A 19,619-nucleotide genomic window follows, 5' to 3' on the forward strand; every position below is an offset into this window, starting at 1 on the left:
CAGCATATAAAGCTGAGGGAAGAAGGAAGGGGAGAAACATTTGGAATGATGGTGTTTTGTCTTCCCAAGTAACCGCTACTCATGATGGAGCCCTGCTTTCCTGGAGATGGCTGAACACCTGCCTGCCCATGGGAAGTAGTGAATGAATTCTTTGTTTTGCTTTGCTTGCATGCGTGAAGCATATAAAGCTGAGGGAAGAAGGAAGGGGAGAAACATTTGGAATGATGGTGTTTTGTCTTCCCAAGTAACCGCTACTCATGATGGAGCCCTGCTTTCCTGGAGATGGCTGAACACCTGCCTGCCCATGGGAAGTAGTGAATGAATTCTTTGTTTTGCTTTGCTTGCATGCGTGACTTTTGCTTTACTTATTAAGCTATCTTTATCTCAACCCACAAGTTTTCTCAGTTTTATTCTTCCAATTCTCTCCTCCATCCCACTGTGGGGAGAGTGAGCGAGCAGCTGTGTGGTACTTAGTTGCTGGCTGGTGGGGTTAAACCATGACAGACTTCCACTTCTGGTCACTGTCAGTGAAAGGATACTAGGTGGACCTTAGGTCTGACCCAGTATGGCTGTTATTATGTTTTCAATCAGTGGAATAAATGGGGAAAGGAAGAAAGGGAGATCGGAAGAGGGGGAAAATGTAAAAAACATTTTTTTAATTAATTTTGTAATCACCTTTATTTATAAAATAAAAACCCCTTCCATTTCAAAACCCATGGAACTCAAAAGATTTGAGCATTTTCAAGGATTTTATTTTTAATTCTGACTTGTTCTATCATAATTCTATTTGATTTATATGATCATCAAAAATATGCTTAGCAGTCTGAAAATTTTCCTCTGTGGAAAAATAATTTACTTTGCATCCAAAAAAAAAAAAGACAGAAAAAAAGCTTTTCTGATGGAAACGTACTTGGTTGTTTCTTCTGTTTTTTTGTGCTTGGTGCTGTGCATGGAAAGAGCAAACATTTCAATATCTTATCATGTTAATTATCTCCACATTACAGTTGGAGACCTGTTGAAATTCAGTGGGTGTACAGGGTAGTAATCACCTGTCCTATTTTACACAATAAAATGTGGGACATCTAGTCACTCCAAGCTGTTTTTCCAAGTCAATAGCACCCCTAGAAGGTGATGCATGACATAAGGTAGATTAGATGGCTCACCCTATGGAGCAGCCCATTTCTCTCCAAGATAGCAAATGACTACACCACTGACTAGTCCCTGGCCTGAGATTATTATAACTGAACAAGATGTGGAAAACTACTGGCCAAGACATAAGAAATTGCTGGACGTGACAGATAACTGTCAAAGCACTGAGTGCAATAATAGGCCTTCATTGTCCTGACCAACCTTACCTGGGACTCCCACTCACATACCCTCTGCTCACTGGGTCTAGGGGCTCCATTTAAGTTCAGGCCCATACTATATGTCCTTGCCTGAGCTATGCAACTGGTATACTTGTTTCCAGTCTTGTCCCCTGTCATTCCTGACATGTTGCTTGGACTTTCCAGATAGACCTCAGATTTGACTTGTTACCTCACCTGTGTCTGATTATTGTTGGACTGTTGATGGAACCTGCTGCTATCACCACCCCTGCTCTGCTCACCCTGCTCAGATACTGTGGTGTTGTGCCCTTTTTGGTTAGGTCACTGCCCCTGTCTGTGCTGCAGTTGCCTTTGTGTCACAGTCTGATAGTCTCTGACCAGGTAATTTTAGTTATTCCAGAATAATATGAAATATCAGATTTACTTATTTGTAGGTATTTGACATTACATGGTATTTTTGATTTAGCAGAGTGATACAGCAACATACTGAAATCACAACACAAACACACTACAGCAATTGCAACATATAATTGGATCACAATATAAACATGATTCCCGCTACCAATATCTATATGCTCACCATCACGACACTGAGCATCCCCAATTGCCAGGAAGGAATACATGGGTTGAAGCCAGCTCAAGCCTGTTGCTTTCTTCAAAATTCACCTTGCTAGTTGTCCAGTTTTTCTGCTCTGTGTTGGGCTGAGCCACATATACATTTCCCATGTTGGTCTGTCTGGCTTAGGAAGATAATACTCTCTGGTGATTGTATTAGGGAGGGAAGTCCATTTGCATAACCAGTTGACTCAACCTGTTTATCTAAAACAGTCCCCTTTGTGTTGAGATAAGTTCAGCTTCCTTTACAATAGGTGTGGTCACTTTCTACATTCTTTTCTGAGTGTCATGAGCACATCACCCTTGCCTATCTTCTCTGAGCCTTCTTCCATTGTAGGGGTTGTTGATCAGTCACACCTTAGTTCTCAGCTCACCTTCCCTCATGGAGCAGTTCTCCTCTTGCTGCTCCTTGACAGTTAGCTCTGGCCTTGTTGAGCCCTGAGCTGAGTACCAGAGTCTGGCTCTCAGGCTAGATAGGGACTTGCCCCTATGGCTCCCCCACAGCTCCAGGCTGACCTCCAAACCCTATGAGAAGCTGTAATCAGCATGCAGAGGCAGGTCACAGACTACCCCTGCCCCCCACCTCCCCAAATCCTTCAATGGGCATCAGATGAGGGTATGGGGATTTATTAGTGAGATACAGCTAATCTGTACTGCTTATCCAAGAGAAATTAGCCACACAGAGTTAATAATATTCTGGCTCTCAGGGATGGTCCTAGACTGCATCACCCCCTATATGAAGAGCAAAGACGCAGTGCTCCAGGACCCTGATTATTTATTCATTGCTCTGGAACAGTAATGGAGGAAACTTCAATCATGCAGCTGAGGCTGCCTTGCTGGAGCTATGGCAAGGGAGTCAGTCAGGCATTAACTATGCAATTCAATTCAATTCAATTCCAAATTCAAATTCATGTAGTTGGCCATGGAAACCGGGTGGGAGGAACCAAGCCCTTATGGCCTGTTACAGATCAGGGCTGACTGAGGTTCTCAAAGATGAGCTAGCCAGGGCTGACCCACCCCAGAGCCTGGGGCAGCTCTTAGATTTGGCTATCACCCTGGAGAAATGCCTGATAGCACACCAGAGAGAGCATACCTCCACATTTTGCTCCACCTCCCTTGCTATCCCCAGAGGAGAAATCCATAGAGATAGGCAAAACCCAACCTCACTTCAAGAGTGAGAACACAGATGGAAGGAAAGGGTATGTTTCTACTGTGGTGAGAAAGGCCATTGTGTTGCCACTTGCCCCAACAAATCCTCTTCCCTAGCCACTAGTGGAGGGAGTGTGGTCAGGGGCATCTGCACAAGGTAAGGGATGTTGTGAGTCCAGGATCATCACCCTCCCAGGTGGGCACACCATTTTAACTATTGTTCTGGTAGACTTGGGACCTCCCATTGGTTTATGGCCTCTGAGTATGGAGAGTGCCCAGCCCTGACCCACCCCAAGCACAATCATTGCTATAAGATGGGAGGAGAACCCAAGATTGGGGGGGATGGGGGGGCATCACTCATGAGACTTTTCCTCTTTGGGTAACCATGGCACCTAGACACTGAGATTTTGCCCTTCCTCATCCTGCACACACCCCTCTTTCTAGTCATACTCAGGCTGCCCTGGTTATGGAAGCAGAACCTATTGTTAACTGACAATTGGTCTTCTTGGGATTTCCTGTGGAAAGGGGATATTCAGAACCTGAGGACAAGATCTGGCCCTAGGATCTTCTTGGGGCTGTCTCCCTCACCACAGCACCCTCTGCGACTTGACCCAGAGACTCCCATGTTCCTGGCTCTACATCATGTGTGCAGTTGTCCAGGTTGAACATACCTCTGCCTCAGTCACTGGATCCCTTGCTCCCAACAATGTTCCTAGATGAGTACACTGACTTTGCAGATGTCTTTGAGAAGAAGGGGATGGAAACACTACTGCCCTGTTGCCTGTATGACTGTCCCATTGGCCTGATCCAAGGAAAGGAGGGGCCTTTCAAATGCTTCTGTGCCTGGAATTAGCAGCTCTTGAGGACAATCTGGCATGTAGGTTCATCTGTCCCCTCCATCTCCCCCACCAGGGCTCCCATATTTTTCAGCAAAAAGAATGATGGAGGTTTCTGCCCCTGCATAGAATACAGGGGGTTGAATGATACAATGGTTAAAAACCATCACCCACTGGCTCTCATCCTGAAGCTCTTGGTACATTTGCAGGAGCTAGTTGCTTCACAAAGCTGGACCTGAGAAGGTGCTACAACTTGCTCGAAATCTACAGGGGGGCAAGTGGAAAACTGCTTTGCACACCAGGTACAGCCACTACGAGTATCTTGTGATGCCATTTGGTCTCTGCAATGTTCCAACCACCTTCCAACATTTTATAAATTATGTCCTGAGGGATTTGCTTGATAGCTCTGTTGTGGCATACCTGGATGACATCTTGACTTTTTCAACCACTCAAAAGGCTCATGTAGACGACATGCAGGAATTCTCGAGTGACCTGTGACAGAAGTATCTCTATGCCAAACTTAAGAAATGCTCCTTCAGGAAAATGAAACGGGTACTCACTACAGCCCCATTCCTAGACTACCCAGATGGCCTTTCATTGTAGAAGTGGATGCCTTGGAGCGGTAGGGGTCATCCTCTCTCAGAAGGTCAGCCCTGAGTGGGAGCTCCACCTCTGTGCCTTTTTCTCTCAGCAGCTTGCTCCCACTGAGACAAATTACATCTGGGACAAGTTGCTCCTGGCAATCAAAGCTGCCTTTCACCTCCTCAAGGAGGCAAAAGACACAACAGTGTTGTTGACTGACCACCATAGCCTGGAATACTACTGAGGGATGACAGGTCTCTCTCTCAGCCTTGCCCTCTAGGCCTCTGTCTTTATGCACTTTCACTTCATTTTCACCTAATGTCCAGGGCAGCAAAATGGCAAGGCTGATGCCTTGTCATGGAAGGGGAACTCAGACACTTTGTCACCACCACAGCAGAGGATGAGCACTACTAGCAAAGCATTGCCCTGGTACTAAATTAGCCTGCAAAAACAGGACAGCTGCCTGTATTGGGGGAAGAAGCTGTACATCCTGCAGAGACTGATGCAAGCATCAGTGCCGTCATGGATCTGCAGCCAGATGCATGGGCTGATGGAAAATACAACACCTGATTACCTGGACCTACTGGTGGCCCACAGTACAGGTCACAGTCCATGGACTTCATAGTAGACCTACCTGACTCACAGGACAACACAGCTGTCCTAGCAATGATGGACCTCTTCACTAAGATGGCTTACTTTTTTCCCCTCAGGAAATTGTCCACAGACTGCCTGACTTCCTACAGCACATTTTTGATGCCATAGCCATTCCCAGACAGCATCATTACTGACTGGGGAAAGGGGGGAGGGGGGGGAAGCAGTTTACAGACAGATTTTGGAAGGAGCTTGTGGGGCTCTTCCCCATACAAACTTGCCTTGCCCTCTCACCACCCCCAGACCAATGAGCAGAGAGAGTGAGTCAGATCCTGGAACAGTATCTCTGGCATTACAATAATTTTCTACAAGATGGCTGGGTCACTGTATTGGGTCTGGCTGAACCCCATAGCAGTCCTCATAGTGCTGTGCTTTGTATTGGTAGCTAGAAAGGTGGTGATAACACACCAGTGTTTTGACTACTGCTGAGCAGTGCTCCCACAGCATCAAGGCTGTCTCTCCAACCTTCACCCCCACCTCATCAGTACGCTGGGGGTGGGAAGGTCTTGGGAGGGGACATAGCCAGGACAGCTGACCCAAAGTGACCAATGGGATATTCCATACCATAGGACATCTGCTCAGATATAAACACTAAGAGAAAGGAAGAGGAAGTGGGGGGCATTTGTTATTTATGACATTTGTCTTCCAGAGCAACCACTACGTGTACTGAAGCCCTGCTTCCCAGGAAGTGGCCGAACATTGCCTGCTGATGAGAAGTAGAGAATAACACTTTTTGTTTCCTTTGCTTCTGTGTACATGACTTTTGCTATTGCTTCATTAAACTGCTTTTATCTTAACCCACAAGTATTTATTTTCTCCCTCCCTGTTCCGCTGAGGAGGGGAGTGATAGAGCAGCTTGGTGGGCACCTGGCATTCAGCCAAGGTCAACCCACCACAGTCACCCTCCTCCCATTGGCAGAGTTTGTTTACAACAATAACACCCTTGCATCTTCAGAGTAGACTCCATTCTTTGCTAACTTTGATTTACACCTTCAGAGTCATCCAACCACAGCAGCTGCTTCACATGCACCTGGAACTGGTAACCTGCTTGTACAATTCCATCAAATTCACGTTCTCTTTATAACCCAGCTGGACAAAGCCAGAAGCACCTATAAAACAGGCAGATGATGTTGTCTGGCCACAGCCTTCTCCATTGGTCACTGGGTTTGGCTTCCTAGCAAGCACATCCAGACTGCCTGACCATCTGCCAAGCTAGACCATCATTATTTGGGGCCTTTCACCATGGCTGACCAAATCACCTACTGCCTGGAGCTCCCATGATCCTGGAAGATTTACCTAGTTTTTTGTGTCTCCCTCCTGAAGCCTTATCACACAGACCCTTTCCACTGCCATTGCCCCTGTCTTTTCTGTAATTGCCTTTTGGTTGTAACTCTTTTTTTCCCCCTCATAGAGCAATTCTGCTCTTGCTTCTCCTCATCAATAAGAAGTTACGGGCAGTGCCATGAGGGATGGCTGGATTTCATTTGAGGCTAAGGAGAAGACACCTAACGTGAGTATCGGGGGCCTTTTGGGGAGTAGAATCTTGCAAGGCCAGCAGTGCTTGGGTAACTGTACAGTAATAACATATATAGCTAGAGAGAGAGAGAGAGAGTGTATCCTCAGTGTATCCTCATGGGATACTCTCTCATCAGGAATATAGGAAGCAGCATTGCTTCACATAAAGCTGGATCACCCACATCTCCCACAGGAAGTGTGTGCAAGTAGAGGTACCTGCACTCCCAGGAGAGGGTGTGCATATAATGGTGTCAGTGGGGTGGGTGATTAAAACCTCTTGGGGTTAGTTATAGGAGGGTGTTTACAATTTTTTAAGTGTTTATTAATATTTTGTGAGTTTGTAGTATTGTGCTTTATCTGTTGAATTCCTGATATTGATCCTGAATATATAGTTCACTGATTGCTGGCTAATTATGTCATCAATAAACTATTTGGATCCTGATTTGATTTAAACTACATAGGTTCACCAGGGTTTTTTTCCTGCAACAGAAGTACGAGGGCAATGAAAAGGAGGGTGAAGACATGGGAAAATGAGTAATTTATGCAAATCATGGGATCAGGGCTGTCTGGGGGCACTGCCAGACAGCCCTGCACTGGATCACTGCAGCCTAAATCAAGACATTGAACAAAGCCTGTTGTTCTGACAATGCCACGCAAATCAAACTTTTCTGTGGTCAGGAAGGGGAGCTGCTTTCACTAGCTAGCAGGAGAACACTCTGACAGGATGGGTCAAGCATCCTGGTATTGCCATATCGGTGCCTGTTCTAGTCATGATGGCATTTTGCTAATCAGTGCCTAACATCCGACATAGTGCCAGGATCCTGATCTGAAGTTAGCAGACTAAATGGGTATGTCTGGGAAGGAGGGGTTGGTTATGTAGGGGAGAAGGCCATCTGGTGGAATTAGATGGATGCTTGGAACTGGTAGGGAAATCAATGGAAAGGTATGTGTGGGAAGCAGGGGCAGCATGGACAGATCCTGAGCCATGATCCTCCTGGATGAACTGGAGAAATTGAATAGTCACTAACTACTCTAAGAATGAGAAACTATGTAAGGCTACTCCAGAATTTCTGCATCACTGCAGCTCCCCTGGTCCCAAGAGCCTGCAGCTCTGACTCCCTGGACTACTGGTAGGACCTGTTGCTGTTCACCACACTGCCTCTTAGTGCTGTGGGAATGTGCCCTGTTGGTGAGGTCGTTGCTTGGCCTGTGTTGTGTCTGTTCTCAGCTTCTGGCTCACCTTCCTTGAGAGGGCAGCCCTACTCTTGCTGCTGTCTGACAGTATCTAAGGCAGTCTCTTAAAGGTTAAAAAATGACCCCCCTTGATGAGTAGGTAGTATAAATGATTGTTTTAAAGTAGGCAGGGCTTCAGAAATCATAAAGAATGCTCATTCATGTCATCATGCCATTACACACCAACTTATGTACATGACCAGTTGTGCTCCCTCTTATTTGTTAACTGAGAGAGGCTATGAAATTCTCAGGGAACAGTAAGAGTGACTCCTTTGTGAGGGAGGGCAAGCTAGGAGACAAGGGTGACAGCAAGGCAGGTCGGGGCAGTGACCTTGCTTACAAGGTGTGCAGCCCCACTCTCAGGGTGCAGTAAGGGCTGGCTGCTCCCTAAGGGAAGAGGAGCCAGGAGCTGAGCAACAAAGACAGCAGAAGCAGTGACCTTGCCAGCAAGGGCCCAGTTCACAGTACCCAACTAAGGCAAGCAAGGCAGGCCTGGGGATGGTAGCCAGATTCAACCAAGAGTTCCAATTGCCAGGCAAGTCTGTGATGATGAGGCAGATCTGAGACTAGGCTAGGAAGTCTGTCCCCAGGTCAGGGTCTGCATCAGTGAGGTCTCTGGCCAGGTAGGTACAGGCATGGCTGTGGTGTAGTTGTAGCTCAGGTGGAGGCCAGCTGCTAGAGCATCAGCTTAAAAGCCAAGGGAAGTGGGGGTGGGTCTGGCTGAGGCCTCCCAGCAGAGCTACCTGGGAGTACTCTCCCCAAAGTCACGGAAGGGAAGGGAAGGGAAGGGAAGGGAAGGGAAGGGAAGGGAAGGGAAGGGAAGGGAAGGGAAGGGAAGGGAAGGGAAGGGAAGGGAAGGGAAGGGAAGGGAAGGGAAGGGAAGGGAAGGGAAGGGAAGGGAAGGGAAGGGGGGCTGCCTTCAGCTGTACTATATCTAAGTTGGCCCTGAGCCCAGGCAGCCAAACCACCAGGAGTAGGGGCTGCTCTCAGGGCCCTTAAACCCACAGTACCTACCTGTGCAAAGAGAACAGAGCAGGTCCGATGACAATAACCAGGGTCAGACAACAGTCCAGATGGCCAGGTAAGTTCATAGTGATGTATTGGTTAATTTTTGAACTCTGAAATATTGTAGTGCTTTACTGAAGGCTAATTGTTAAGAAAAAATTCCAAACTATAAAAGATAAATATCATCTCTCTATGTACACAGGAAAGATTCCCAACAAAACCATACCAGGTGCTAGACAACGCTGCAATGAACACAGGTTATCTATGTTATAATGTAAGATTAGCCATTACAAGAGAAATTAGTGAAATGTCTTGAAATGTCTTATCATCTATAGATGATGATAAAGGTTCCCTTTTCATACAAACCATGATTAACAAGGGCTTGTGCTGAGAGGCAGAGGCTCAACCTAAATAAGATAGCAGTGATTCTGAGAACAGCAACCTAGGTGATAAAAGGTATGATATCAATTCCTTCAACTGAGAAAGGTCTGGAGAAGACAGTGTTTTAAAAATGAACATTTGGGGCATGTATCTGTATTTGAGAAGATGAGAAAACAGGAACACTATACATACTCAAAAACCTTAAAATATCAAATTTCAAAACCACTTCCCACTTCTTTCCCTAAATAAAACAAAGTACTCATTCTTCCTTCTACATTACTTGTCAAGTAAAGTAATTTCTAAAAGAAAGCTGTATCTTAGATTGCCAGTGCACAAGAACAACAGCCAATAATTTTCCCCTCAACAGTGAGAAAATGTTTTCCACAGCCAGGGAGCTCTAACAACAAAATATATATTAACTGCACTTTACACACACATAGAGAGAAAAAAAAAAAAACCACCACAAAAAACTCCCAATACTATAGAACAAGCATAACAGTTCAACCAAAACACATCATGTCATGGTTCAACCCTAGCCGGAGACTAAGCCCCACCCCACGCATCCACTTCCTCATTCCCCCCACAGTGGGATGGGGGAGAGGATCAGAAGAGTAAAAGTGGGAAACTCATGGGTTGAAATAAAGACAGTTTAATAGGGAAAGCAAAAGCCACGCATGCAAGCAAAGCAAAACAAGGAATTAATTCACTACTTCCCATGGGCAGGCAGGTGTTCAGCCATCCCCAGGAAAACAGGGCTCCATCACATGTAACAGTTACTTGGGAAGACAAACACCATAATGCCGGATGTCCCCCCCTTCCTTCTTCTTCCCCTAGCTTATATATGTCATATGGTATGGAATACCTCTTTGGCTAGCTTAGGTCACCTGTCCTAGCTGTGTCCCCTCCCAATTTCCTGTGCTTCCACAGCCCTCTGGCTGGCAGGGCCCAAGAAACTGAACAGTCCTTGACTTAGTATAAACATTACCTGGCAACAACTAATAACCTCAGTGTCCTATCAACATTGTTCTCACACCAAATCCAAAGCACAGCACTGTACTAGCTACTAAGAAAACTAAATCTATCCCAGCTGAAACCAGGACACTATCCAGTCCTTATCCATACCATTTATGTCATGCCACACTTTCCAATACAACCTCATTAACCACCATCACCCTTCCCATCCTTTGATATAATACACTGATATCATTCCCCTAGTCTATGCACCACCCTTGTAAAAATGTCTATAAAATGTCCACACAATTTCCATTGAGTTCATTTAGTCCATGAACACGATCTCTTATGGTGGTCACTCAGGAGATGAGAGGTTGTGTGTTGTATGGGGTTATCGGGCATCAAAGCCGGCTCAGGTCAGGTCACTGCTGCACTTGCACTGCTTCTTGTAAGGCTTGTCCTCCAATGGTTCAGGTGGTTTCTGCTATAGTCATTCCTATAACATGAAACTCAAATCATGGGTTACAACAATTTAAAGGTATATCCATTACAGTCTCTATCCCTGGACCCTTTGGACCAGCCCATAGGGTTTAACATTGCAATGAACTCCTCCCCTTGCCCCTGCTCTGGCTTGGACTTATCCACAGACTGCTGTCCCTTAGGGTTGTACCTGCTCCAAGTGGAGCCTCAGCTACGAGCCACAGTCTCTCCAGGGTTATCCCTGCTGCGGCACAGATTCATCCACAGCCACAGTCATTTTGAGGTGCACCCGTTCCAACAGGGCCTTATCCATTGGCCATGACCATAGACCTGCTCCAGAATGGCCTTACCCACAGCCACAGTCCCTTCAAAAGTAAATCAGCTCTATCATGGCCTTATCCCTGGCCACAATCCCTCCAGGGCTGTACCTGCTCTGTCGTGGGCTTATACATGTCCACACACTTTGAGGTGCTCCAACATGATCTCATGCACAGCCACTGATTCTTCAAGGTGTACCTACTGCAGCACAGACTTGTCCTTGGGCCACAATTCCTTCAGAGGCATACCTGCTGTGGCATGGACATAACCATGGCCACAGACACTCCAAGATATACCTGCTCAGGCATGGACTTAGTCACGGCCACAGGGGCTTTGGGGTGTCCTGCTCCCACGTGGACTCATCCACAGGTCACAGTCCCTTTGACTGGAGTTCACACTGGAGTTCCAGCCTGTCCAGTACAGCAGCACAGAAACAGCAGCCATGCCCTGGCCATCTGCCAGTCCAGGCGCATCACCATTGCTGTTATCAGAATGTTCCCGGGCACAGCACAGTGAGATGATAAGCAATACAGCAAGCAGCGAAGCAAGAATCAGCCACTAACGAGCACTAGACTCTAATATACAGTAAGGCAAGAGAGCCCCATGGCAAGCACAGAAACCTGCCCCTAAATAGCTAAATAGCAGTAACAGCTACAAATTCAAACTAGCACATTCAAATCAAAACTGTTGTTATCTTGAACCCTTCACGCCCCACACTGGGTGCCAAAAAGGACTCATGGTTCAACCCCGGCCGGTGACTAAGCCCCACACAGCTGCTCACTCACTGTAAAAGTAAGAAAACTTGTGGGTTGAGATATAGACAGTTTAATAAGGAAAGCAAAAGCCACACATGCAAGCAAAGCAAAGCAAGGAATTCATTCAGCACTTCCCATGGGCAGGCAGGTATTCAGCCATCCCCAGGAAAGCAGGGCTCCGTCACAGGTAACAGTTACTCAGGAAGACAAACACCATAACGCTGAACATCCCTGCCTTCCTCCTTCCCCCAGCTTACATATACTGAGCATGACGTCATATGGTATGGAATACCTCTTTGGCTAGTTTGGATCACCTGTCCTGGCTGTGTTCCCTCCCAATTTCCCATGCCTTCCAGCCTTCTCACTGAGAAACTGAAAAGTCCTTGACTTAGTATAAACATTACCCAGCAACAACTAAAACCATCAGTATCCTATCAACATTGTACTCACACCAAATCCAAAACACAGCACTGCACCAGCTGCTATGAAGAAAATTAACTCTATCCCAGCTGAAACCAGGACACATCTAAAGAAAAAAGCAACAGAAAAATAAAAGCAGGAGGAAGGTAGCACCTTGACATCAGCATGTTCACATGAAGGGAGATTCACTACAAATTTTTTTAAGACACTCCCTGACGTTTTGCATTCTTATTTGAAGAGGAGGGAGCTTAATCAGAGCACCCCTGCATGGTTTTGCTGCATCATCCTTCTCTCCTCTCTTCCGAGTAAGACATTCCAAATCACCTCCTAAAGAGTCACACTGAAAACATTCCTAATCCTTCCCCAGTCAGGCTTCTGACCAGCATGTCGTTTGGGATGGTCACTGCCAGTAACTATTGCCAGATGACCACCTTGCTGAGGGATAGGATAGGTTGTCCAGACTCAGATCTGTGGCTCCCCCCTACATCTTGCATCTCATTCAGCTTTTCAACCCTATGTTTAGCTGACATCATTCTATCTGCACTTCTGATATAAAGCAGATACCATATAAGAAGACCTGATGAGTGGGTTTCAAGTGCAAGAATCCTGAGGAAAAAAAAGATTTTAAATCTTTTTCTTAGACAACATAGGTTAAAAGATTATATGTACATGCGGGTTTCATTTTGCAAAGGTAACATTGAGGGTGAAGAAAAGAGGTTATAAGCAGCATGAAAAGAAGAGCAAAAGCTTTTTTTAAAAAAAACTAGCTCATATTTTCAAAGGGTTTGTATGTTCACAGTCACGCTTATTAGTACTCTGATAAAGCATTATTCTTTACTTCCAGTGACAAAGTAATCATTCTTTTTAACACTATATAAATAAAACTTCTGACATAAAATTTCAGTCTCCCCAGCTGTCCCAAAACACAACCCCCACATAAAGCGGGAAGAATACAAGAAAAGAAGCAGGCAATATGTTTTAAATAATTTTACTCTGGAATGAAATATCCCACAGCACAAACAACACATTTTTGAGTGTCTGTGATGCTACTTTAAGATAGGCATGAAAACATGTGTGTTTGTAGCATCATTTCCAATACTGAAAAATAATGCAGACATAGAAGGGAAGTGTTGGGACATGGACTGAGGTAAAAAAAATATAGCTATCTATTCAACTACAAAGGGCAACTGAAGAGATTTTAATATTGAATTAAAGTCACAGTTAAATATGCTTGTGTCATTGCTTTTAGACACAGGACAGCTACATTTTGCAGCATTTCACTGAATTGAGGCCGTACTGTACACCAAGTTATCATTATCATGTCTGTTACCAGTCATTTTAACTGAGACAGGATTACCAGACATATCCTCACCATAAAAACTATAAGATGTTAGGCCTGAATTGCCTTTCAACTGCATACAAGCAAATCCAGGGCATTTTCAGTAGTGTTTGTACACTGGTACCAACAGAAAAATCAAGACAGAGGAAGAGATGATGGTATATGTGTGTGCATCTCCAGCTGTATGTGTGCATGTGTGTGTGTATGTGTGTGTGTCTTCTTCTGTGCATTTGTGTATGTGTATACATATGCATCTGAGCATCTCCTGTGGTGTGCACATGCATTTCTCCCTGTGTGTGAACATGCATCAGTATCTACCAATGTGCATGTGTGCACACAAGTATTTCTCTCTGTGTCTATGTGTATACACTCATGACTGTCTCCCTGTATGTTTATGTGTGCCTCTCTCTCTGTACATAATTTCCCTGTCTTCCTGTCTGCGTGTATCGGTCTCCCTGTGTCTGTGTGTACCTCCTTCTGCATGTGCATCTCCCTGCGTACATGTGCATGTGTCTCAATGTGTGCATGCTCTGTGTGTGTACATCTCCCCCTCTGACTCTGTGCATCTCCCTCTGTGCCCATGTATATCAGTGTACTCTGTGTGTGCATGGGGGTGTAGGGGTGTGTGTCTCCCTCTTTATCTGTATGAATCTAAGTGTCTCTGTGTGCGTGCACACATCTGTCCCTCTGTGTGAGCATCTCCATCTGTGTGGGTGCATGCTAGTTTCTCCCTCTCTGTAGCATTGTGTGTCTCCATATACGGATGTCTTGTGTTAGCCTCTGTGAGTGTACATGCACAAGCGTCTCTGCATGTGTCAGGGCACGTTTCTCCCTTTGTATGTGCATGAGTGTCCTCCTCTAATGCACAAAAAATTGCTCAGTGGATATGGGGAGAGCAGTGGACATCATCTATCTCAAATTTTGCAAGGTGTTTGACATGGTCTCCCATCCCATCCTTGTTGGCAAGTTGGTAATATATGGACTAGATAGATGGACCACAAGATGGATAGAAAAGTAGCTAAACTGCTGAGCTGGAAATAGTCAAGACAGCTTGATGGGGTCCTGGATAACCTAATCTAAGACCCTGCTTTTAACAGAAGGTTAGACTAGACTTTTTTATGAGGGGGAGACACACATGCACATATGTGTGCAGAGAGAAACATTCATGCATACATGCTCACTTGCTACAAACACACCTACAGAAGCCTGCCTTGTTATTCTTGACATCTCTTGCCAGTTTGAGTTCCAGCTGAGCTTTTGTCTTCCTAACTGCATCTCTACATGCCCAAGCAATATTTCTATATTCTTTGGGAGTTTTTCCCCTTTTCCATCTCTCATATGCTTCTTTTTTTGCATTTGAGCTCTCTCAGTAGCTCACTGTTTAACAAGGCTGGTTTCTTGTTATGTCTACTCCTTTTCCTGCTTAGGAAGATGGACTGCTCTTGTGCTTTGGAGGAGGCCGTCTCTGAAAATCTCCCAGGACTCCTGAGCCCCTTTACCCTCCAAAGCAGACTTCCATGGGATCCCTCATAACAGTTCCCTAAACAAGTTGAAATCAGGTCTTCTGAAGTCCAAGGTCTTTATCCTGCTACTTGTCTTCCTCATGCCCCTTAGGATCTCAAACTGTGATCTTTTGGTCACTGCAGCCAAGGTGGCCATTGACAGTCACATCTCCATATAAATCTTCCTTATTTGTAAGCAGTAGGTCCAGAAGAGCACCCACCACTCCTAGTTGGCACATCCAGCAATTGCATCAGGAAGTTGCCCTCAATGCATTCAAGAAATCTTAGAATGCTTGTTCACCACTGTGTTGCTTTCCCAACAAATATCAGGGTAGTTGAAGTCCCCCATAATAACCAGGGCCTGCAGACCTGAGGCTTCTTTGAGCTGCCTGAAGTTGTTATTCTGTTTGTATCTCTCTGTGTGAACATGTCTCCTGTGTGCATGTGCAACTCTCCTTGTGTTTGTGCACACAAGTGTCTCCCTGTGTGAGCACATGAGCATTTCCCTCCATTTGTACATGTGCAGAAATGTCCTCCTCTGTGTGTGTGCACATGAGTGTCTGTGTGTGTGTCCCCAAATACCTAATTGGAGGATACAGAGCAGATGAAGTCAGTCTCTTCTTGGAGATGCACAGCAATAGGAAGACAGGCAATAGAAACAAGTTGGAACATGGGAAGTTCTAATTAGGAAAAAAAATTTTACCATGAAGGTGGTCAAATACTGGAACAGGTTGCCCAAAGAGGTTGCAGTATCTCCATCCTTGGAGGTGTTCAAGGCCCTGAGAAACCTGATTTAATTAGACTTGTTCTGAGCAGGAGGTTGGACTAGACTTCTGGAGGTCCTTTTCAACCTAGATTATTCTATGATTCCATGAGTGTGCATCTGTCTGTGCATGTGTGTCTCTGTGTCTATCTCTGTGGACAGTGCTTATAAAATATGTTTAGTTGTTACTGTTACTGTTTAGTTACTCCCAAAATTTGAGGAGGGTTTAATAATATAGTCTTGATCTTGATATTTTACCTTTTGGCAAAAAATGGAAAACTTGTTTTCAAAAATATGACTAACAGGATTTTCAGCAACATCAAAAAAATTCAACTTCCTGATTCCACAAATAGGTGCACAACTCAATTCTCCAGTAGCAAAAATTTAAATGCACTAAATAGATTTTCACAGATCCAAAATGATCTTTTCCCAGTGTAGGGGGTGAGATAGGAATCATTTCTTCTCTCCCATCTACACACCACCTGATTTGGTTTGTAAAATATCTACACTTTCTTAACACTAGAAGATTAATCGCAGGTCATAATACACATACACTTTATATAGGCTTGAAATTATAACTAAAAATGAACATTCATCTGCTATGAGGATCCAAACACATTGTAAAACTTAACCATTTAATTCTAGTACCCAAAAGAGCTTAAACTCTTTGAATAAACTGGTCCTAACTGTTTCAAGTGTCATAGTTGCAAACAAACTTTTCTGACTGCAACATCATCTCTAACAGAGATTGCTCAAAAACTGAATGTTTAGCTCAGGATCTGCATTAATGAAGACTTTTTAACAATCCCCCAAAGCTCCATCCCTTTTCAGAGTAAAAACAAGAAAGAAAGTGAACTCCCCCTAATCCAATGGCAAGATCTCGGTACACAGTTACCAGGACTGTGATGAACTGAAAAACTGATAAAGGTTCTATTTCTTTACTGTATCTAAGAGTTTCCAAGTCACAGGCAATGTAAAACTTTCTTTCACAGTAATACATTAAGTTAATTTTATTATGAGATTATCAGAAGTGCAGGAGAGCTAGGAGAGGATTTGGGATCAGACTTCAACCTGAGCTGTTCAACTACACCAAGAATGTCCAATTTCTAAACAGCAGAATTGAAATGAACTTTAGTCAAGTAAAACTTCCCTTCCTGAGATCACTTATATCTGGAGAAGATATTTTTTTTCCTGTTAAATATCATCTTTTGTGAAAGACCCACATAACTGGGGAGGAGAGATAGCTAATAAGAAGTGATCTCCAATACACATACACAGATATTTCTCCAATATATATATATACCAATTTAAATGCAAAAATTAAAATTCTGTTTAAATTTTTAACATGATATTCCTTTAAAACATTTCCAACCACAAATTCCAAGGGAAAGTGGTGAACCCTGTTGAGTATAAAATATATCTTAGAGTAAGATTTCTAACAGTGTAAACAACCACACTACAGACTCTCATAAGTTATCTAAGTAATTCCCCAAGACATAATCACAGTTACAAATATATTCTAGGAAAGGATTAATTAGTCTATTTTTCCACGCTTCAGTCCCAAAGAATGATCCTTCATTGTTTGCTGTGCTCCCTGCACCAATGCATAATTACTGACTTCATATATATAAAACTGATGTTATAGATATGGTTATTATATGTAGTTATATAGTTATAGAAATAGGGGTTTATTATATTTTTATATATAATAGTTCTTCTTGCCATATGCAAACAATGGTGAAAAAACATCTAAGACCCCAATCCTGAAAGCACAGTTGTGTTTAAAATTTAATCATGTGGGAAATCCCAATGCAGTCTAGAAAAGAACTCCCATGTTTTACAATAAACACATAAACTTAAGTGTTAGGGCCTCAGTCTTGAAAACATCATAGCTCCAAAATAAAAGTGAATTGAGTGGTCAAAAGCTGTTCCTCAGAGGGATATCATCATGTAACCATTTTTAACAGGAAATGGACCTGACACTTAAAAAGTCAGGTGTCAAATGGCCAATATACAGAGATTATTAGGAAGAAAAATAGGGTTTCCATAAGATTTTTCCCAAAATTTTGGAGTTACTAACATATACAAGAATTTAAGAAGCCATATCAGTCATAATAATAGTTTCAAAAGACATTTACAGTAAAGGAAAAAAGTAGTCAACCAGCTAGGGGCTGCTTTGGATTTGTATATGCATGTAATTTTGGAACTGAATGCCACTCCTGAAGGACTGCAAGAATCCCCACAAAATAAATATTCTAAAAATCAAACACTTGATGCTTACAAAAGTGTCAGTTCACTTTCCAATACAATACAAAGGACAATAAGAAAGCAAGCAGCCAGCTACTCATTAAAGAAATTAAGTAAGAGTACATCACCCATACACTTATGCTATCTACTACATTTATCAACAGATTAGTTGTATTAGGGGGCTGTTTCTTTACCAAAGAGATCAGAGCTAACCATAGACAATCACTGAATCTCACATAATATTTTGGAGGATCAGCTAAACAGAATAACTACAATCAAAGTTACACAGCCCTGATATTATTCAGAATACAATAAAAGTTTATGTGACAGTACAGACATATTTAAAGGCACAGTAAAAAAACAGTAATCTCAAATTAAAAAAACCCCAACATTATACCAACAGGCTAGGAAACACAAAGACAGCACAAATACTATATTAACAATGATTATACTAAGAACAAATGTGCCCTCTCAAATTTAATTACAGCATTTCTTCTCCAGCAGCATAATTTATAATGGCACATCTGATGCTAATAAATATATATATATATATATGAAAGGTCTCAAAGGATGGAATCATTTTAAATGCTTCTATCCTAACAACCAACTTGGGCTCTGTGGCAAGACCCATGCATCCCTTTGAGCCACATGGAGCAAGAGAGTTCAGAAACTTTCTCCAGCAGTATAGTCCACTCAACGATTCCAATACCAGAAATACAGGGAGAAAATAGGCAGAGAAGGAAATGACTTCTCAACATAGATCTGAGGACTCCACAAACCCTCGGTCTTGTTGAGTCTGTTTCTCCTTAACCCCGATACACTGCAGTTTCAGCTGTTCACCAGGGGGTACAAAACTAGAACAAGAGCCCCAAAAAGTTAATTTGCTTTGGTACAACTCTAGCAGAGTTTTAGTCCCTTTTCCAGGAGCCCCAACGTCTCCACCGTGTGCGCTGCTGCTCTCATATCACCCCGGGGACTCAGCACCGTTCAGGTCGCGAGGCGACCAGTCAAGAAGGTTACAAGCTCTGAGGGCAGAGACCACCCCAAAGGAGATGGAGGGCGATACCACGACTCTGGTGTCTCCCCTATCCCTGCATGTTTTACCGCCTGGCGTCCAGACACCCGTCGTGTCTCCCGTGGGGACACATACCCGGCGGGACAGGCATAACTCCACTGAAGTGTTGAGGAGGGTGTCAACTTCTGGGACCTTTGGGGGAGAAGATGAACAAAGGGGTTGTCGGGAGGGGTGGGGTTGGGTAGCCTTCCCTGCCTCACACGCACCGCTTACCTGACACAGGGGTGTCCGGGGCGGCGATGTGTCTGCCTCTGCCCTGGCTCTGAGTTCCTTGCTCCGGGAGGCTCGGCCTGTGTAGGGTTGGCGGCGGCTGGCGGAGGGTGGGGGGAGGCGGCTGCTGGATATGAGCGGCGCCACCGTTCATGGCGAAGCTGAGGAAGCTGGAGTGGATTCGGGGTGGCTCCAGGAGGAGGAAGGGAGCTGGGGGGGAGGTGACGGCTGCGGCAGTGATGGGGGAGGGGGAGGAGGAGAAGAAGA

The 19,619-nt window shown here is 44.3% G+C and overlaps 1 protein-coding gene across 4 annotated transcripts in view; it reads right to left on the reverse strand.

Annotated features, from left to right (window-relative positions):
• LOC129734572 (E3 ubiquitin-protein ligase RNF38-like) overlaps positions 1-19,619 on the reverse strand; it is a 180,128-nt gene that overhangs the window by 159,708 nt on the left and 801 nt on the right. For 2 of the 4 annotated variants that reach the window (XM_055698183.1, XM_055698181.1), the window contains exon 2: positions 19,356-19,452. The exons of 1 other annotated variant lie outside the window; for it this stretch is intronic. In XM_055698183.1, the coding sequence (XP_055554158.1) occupies positions 19,356-19,452 (97 nt within the window). Of the gene's footprint in view, positions 1-19,355; positions 19,563-19,619 lie in introns of all 4 variants that reach the window. One more of the 4 variants, XM_055698182.1, reaches the window with a different exon arrangement.

The sequence above is a fragment of the Falco cherrug genome, chromosome W, assembly GCF_023634085.1.
Source record: "Falco cherrug isolate bFalChe1 chromosome W, bFalChe1.pri, whole genome shotgun sequence".
In the NCBI taxonomy this organism is placed as follows: domain Eukaryota; kingdom Metazoa; phylum Chordata; class Aves; order Falconiformes; family Falconidae; genus Falco; species Falco cherrug.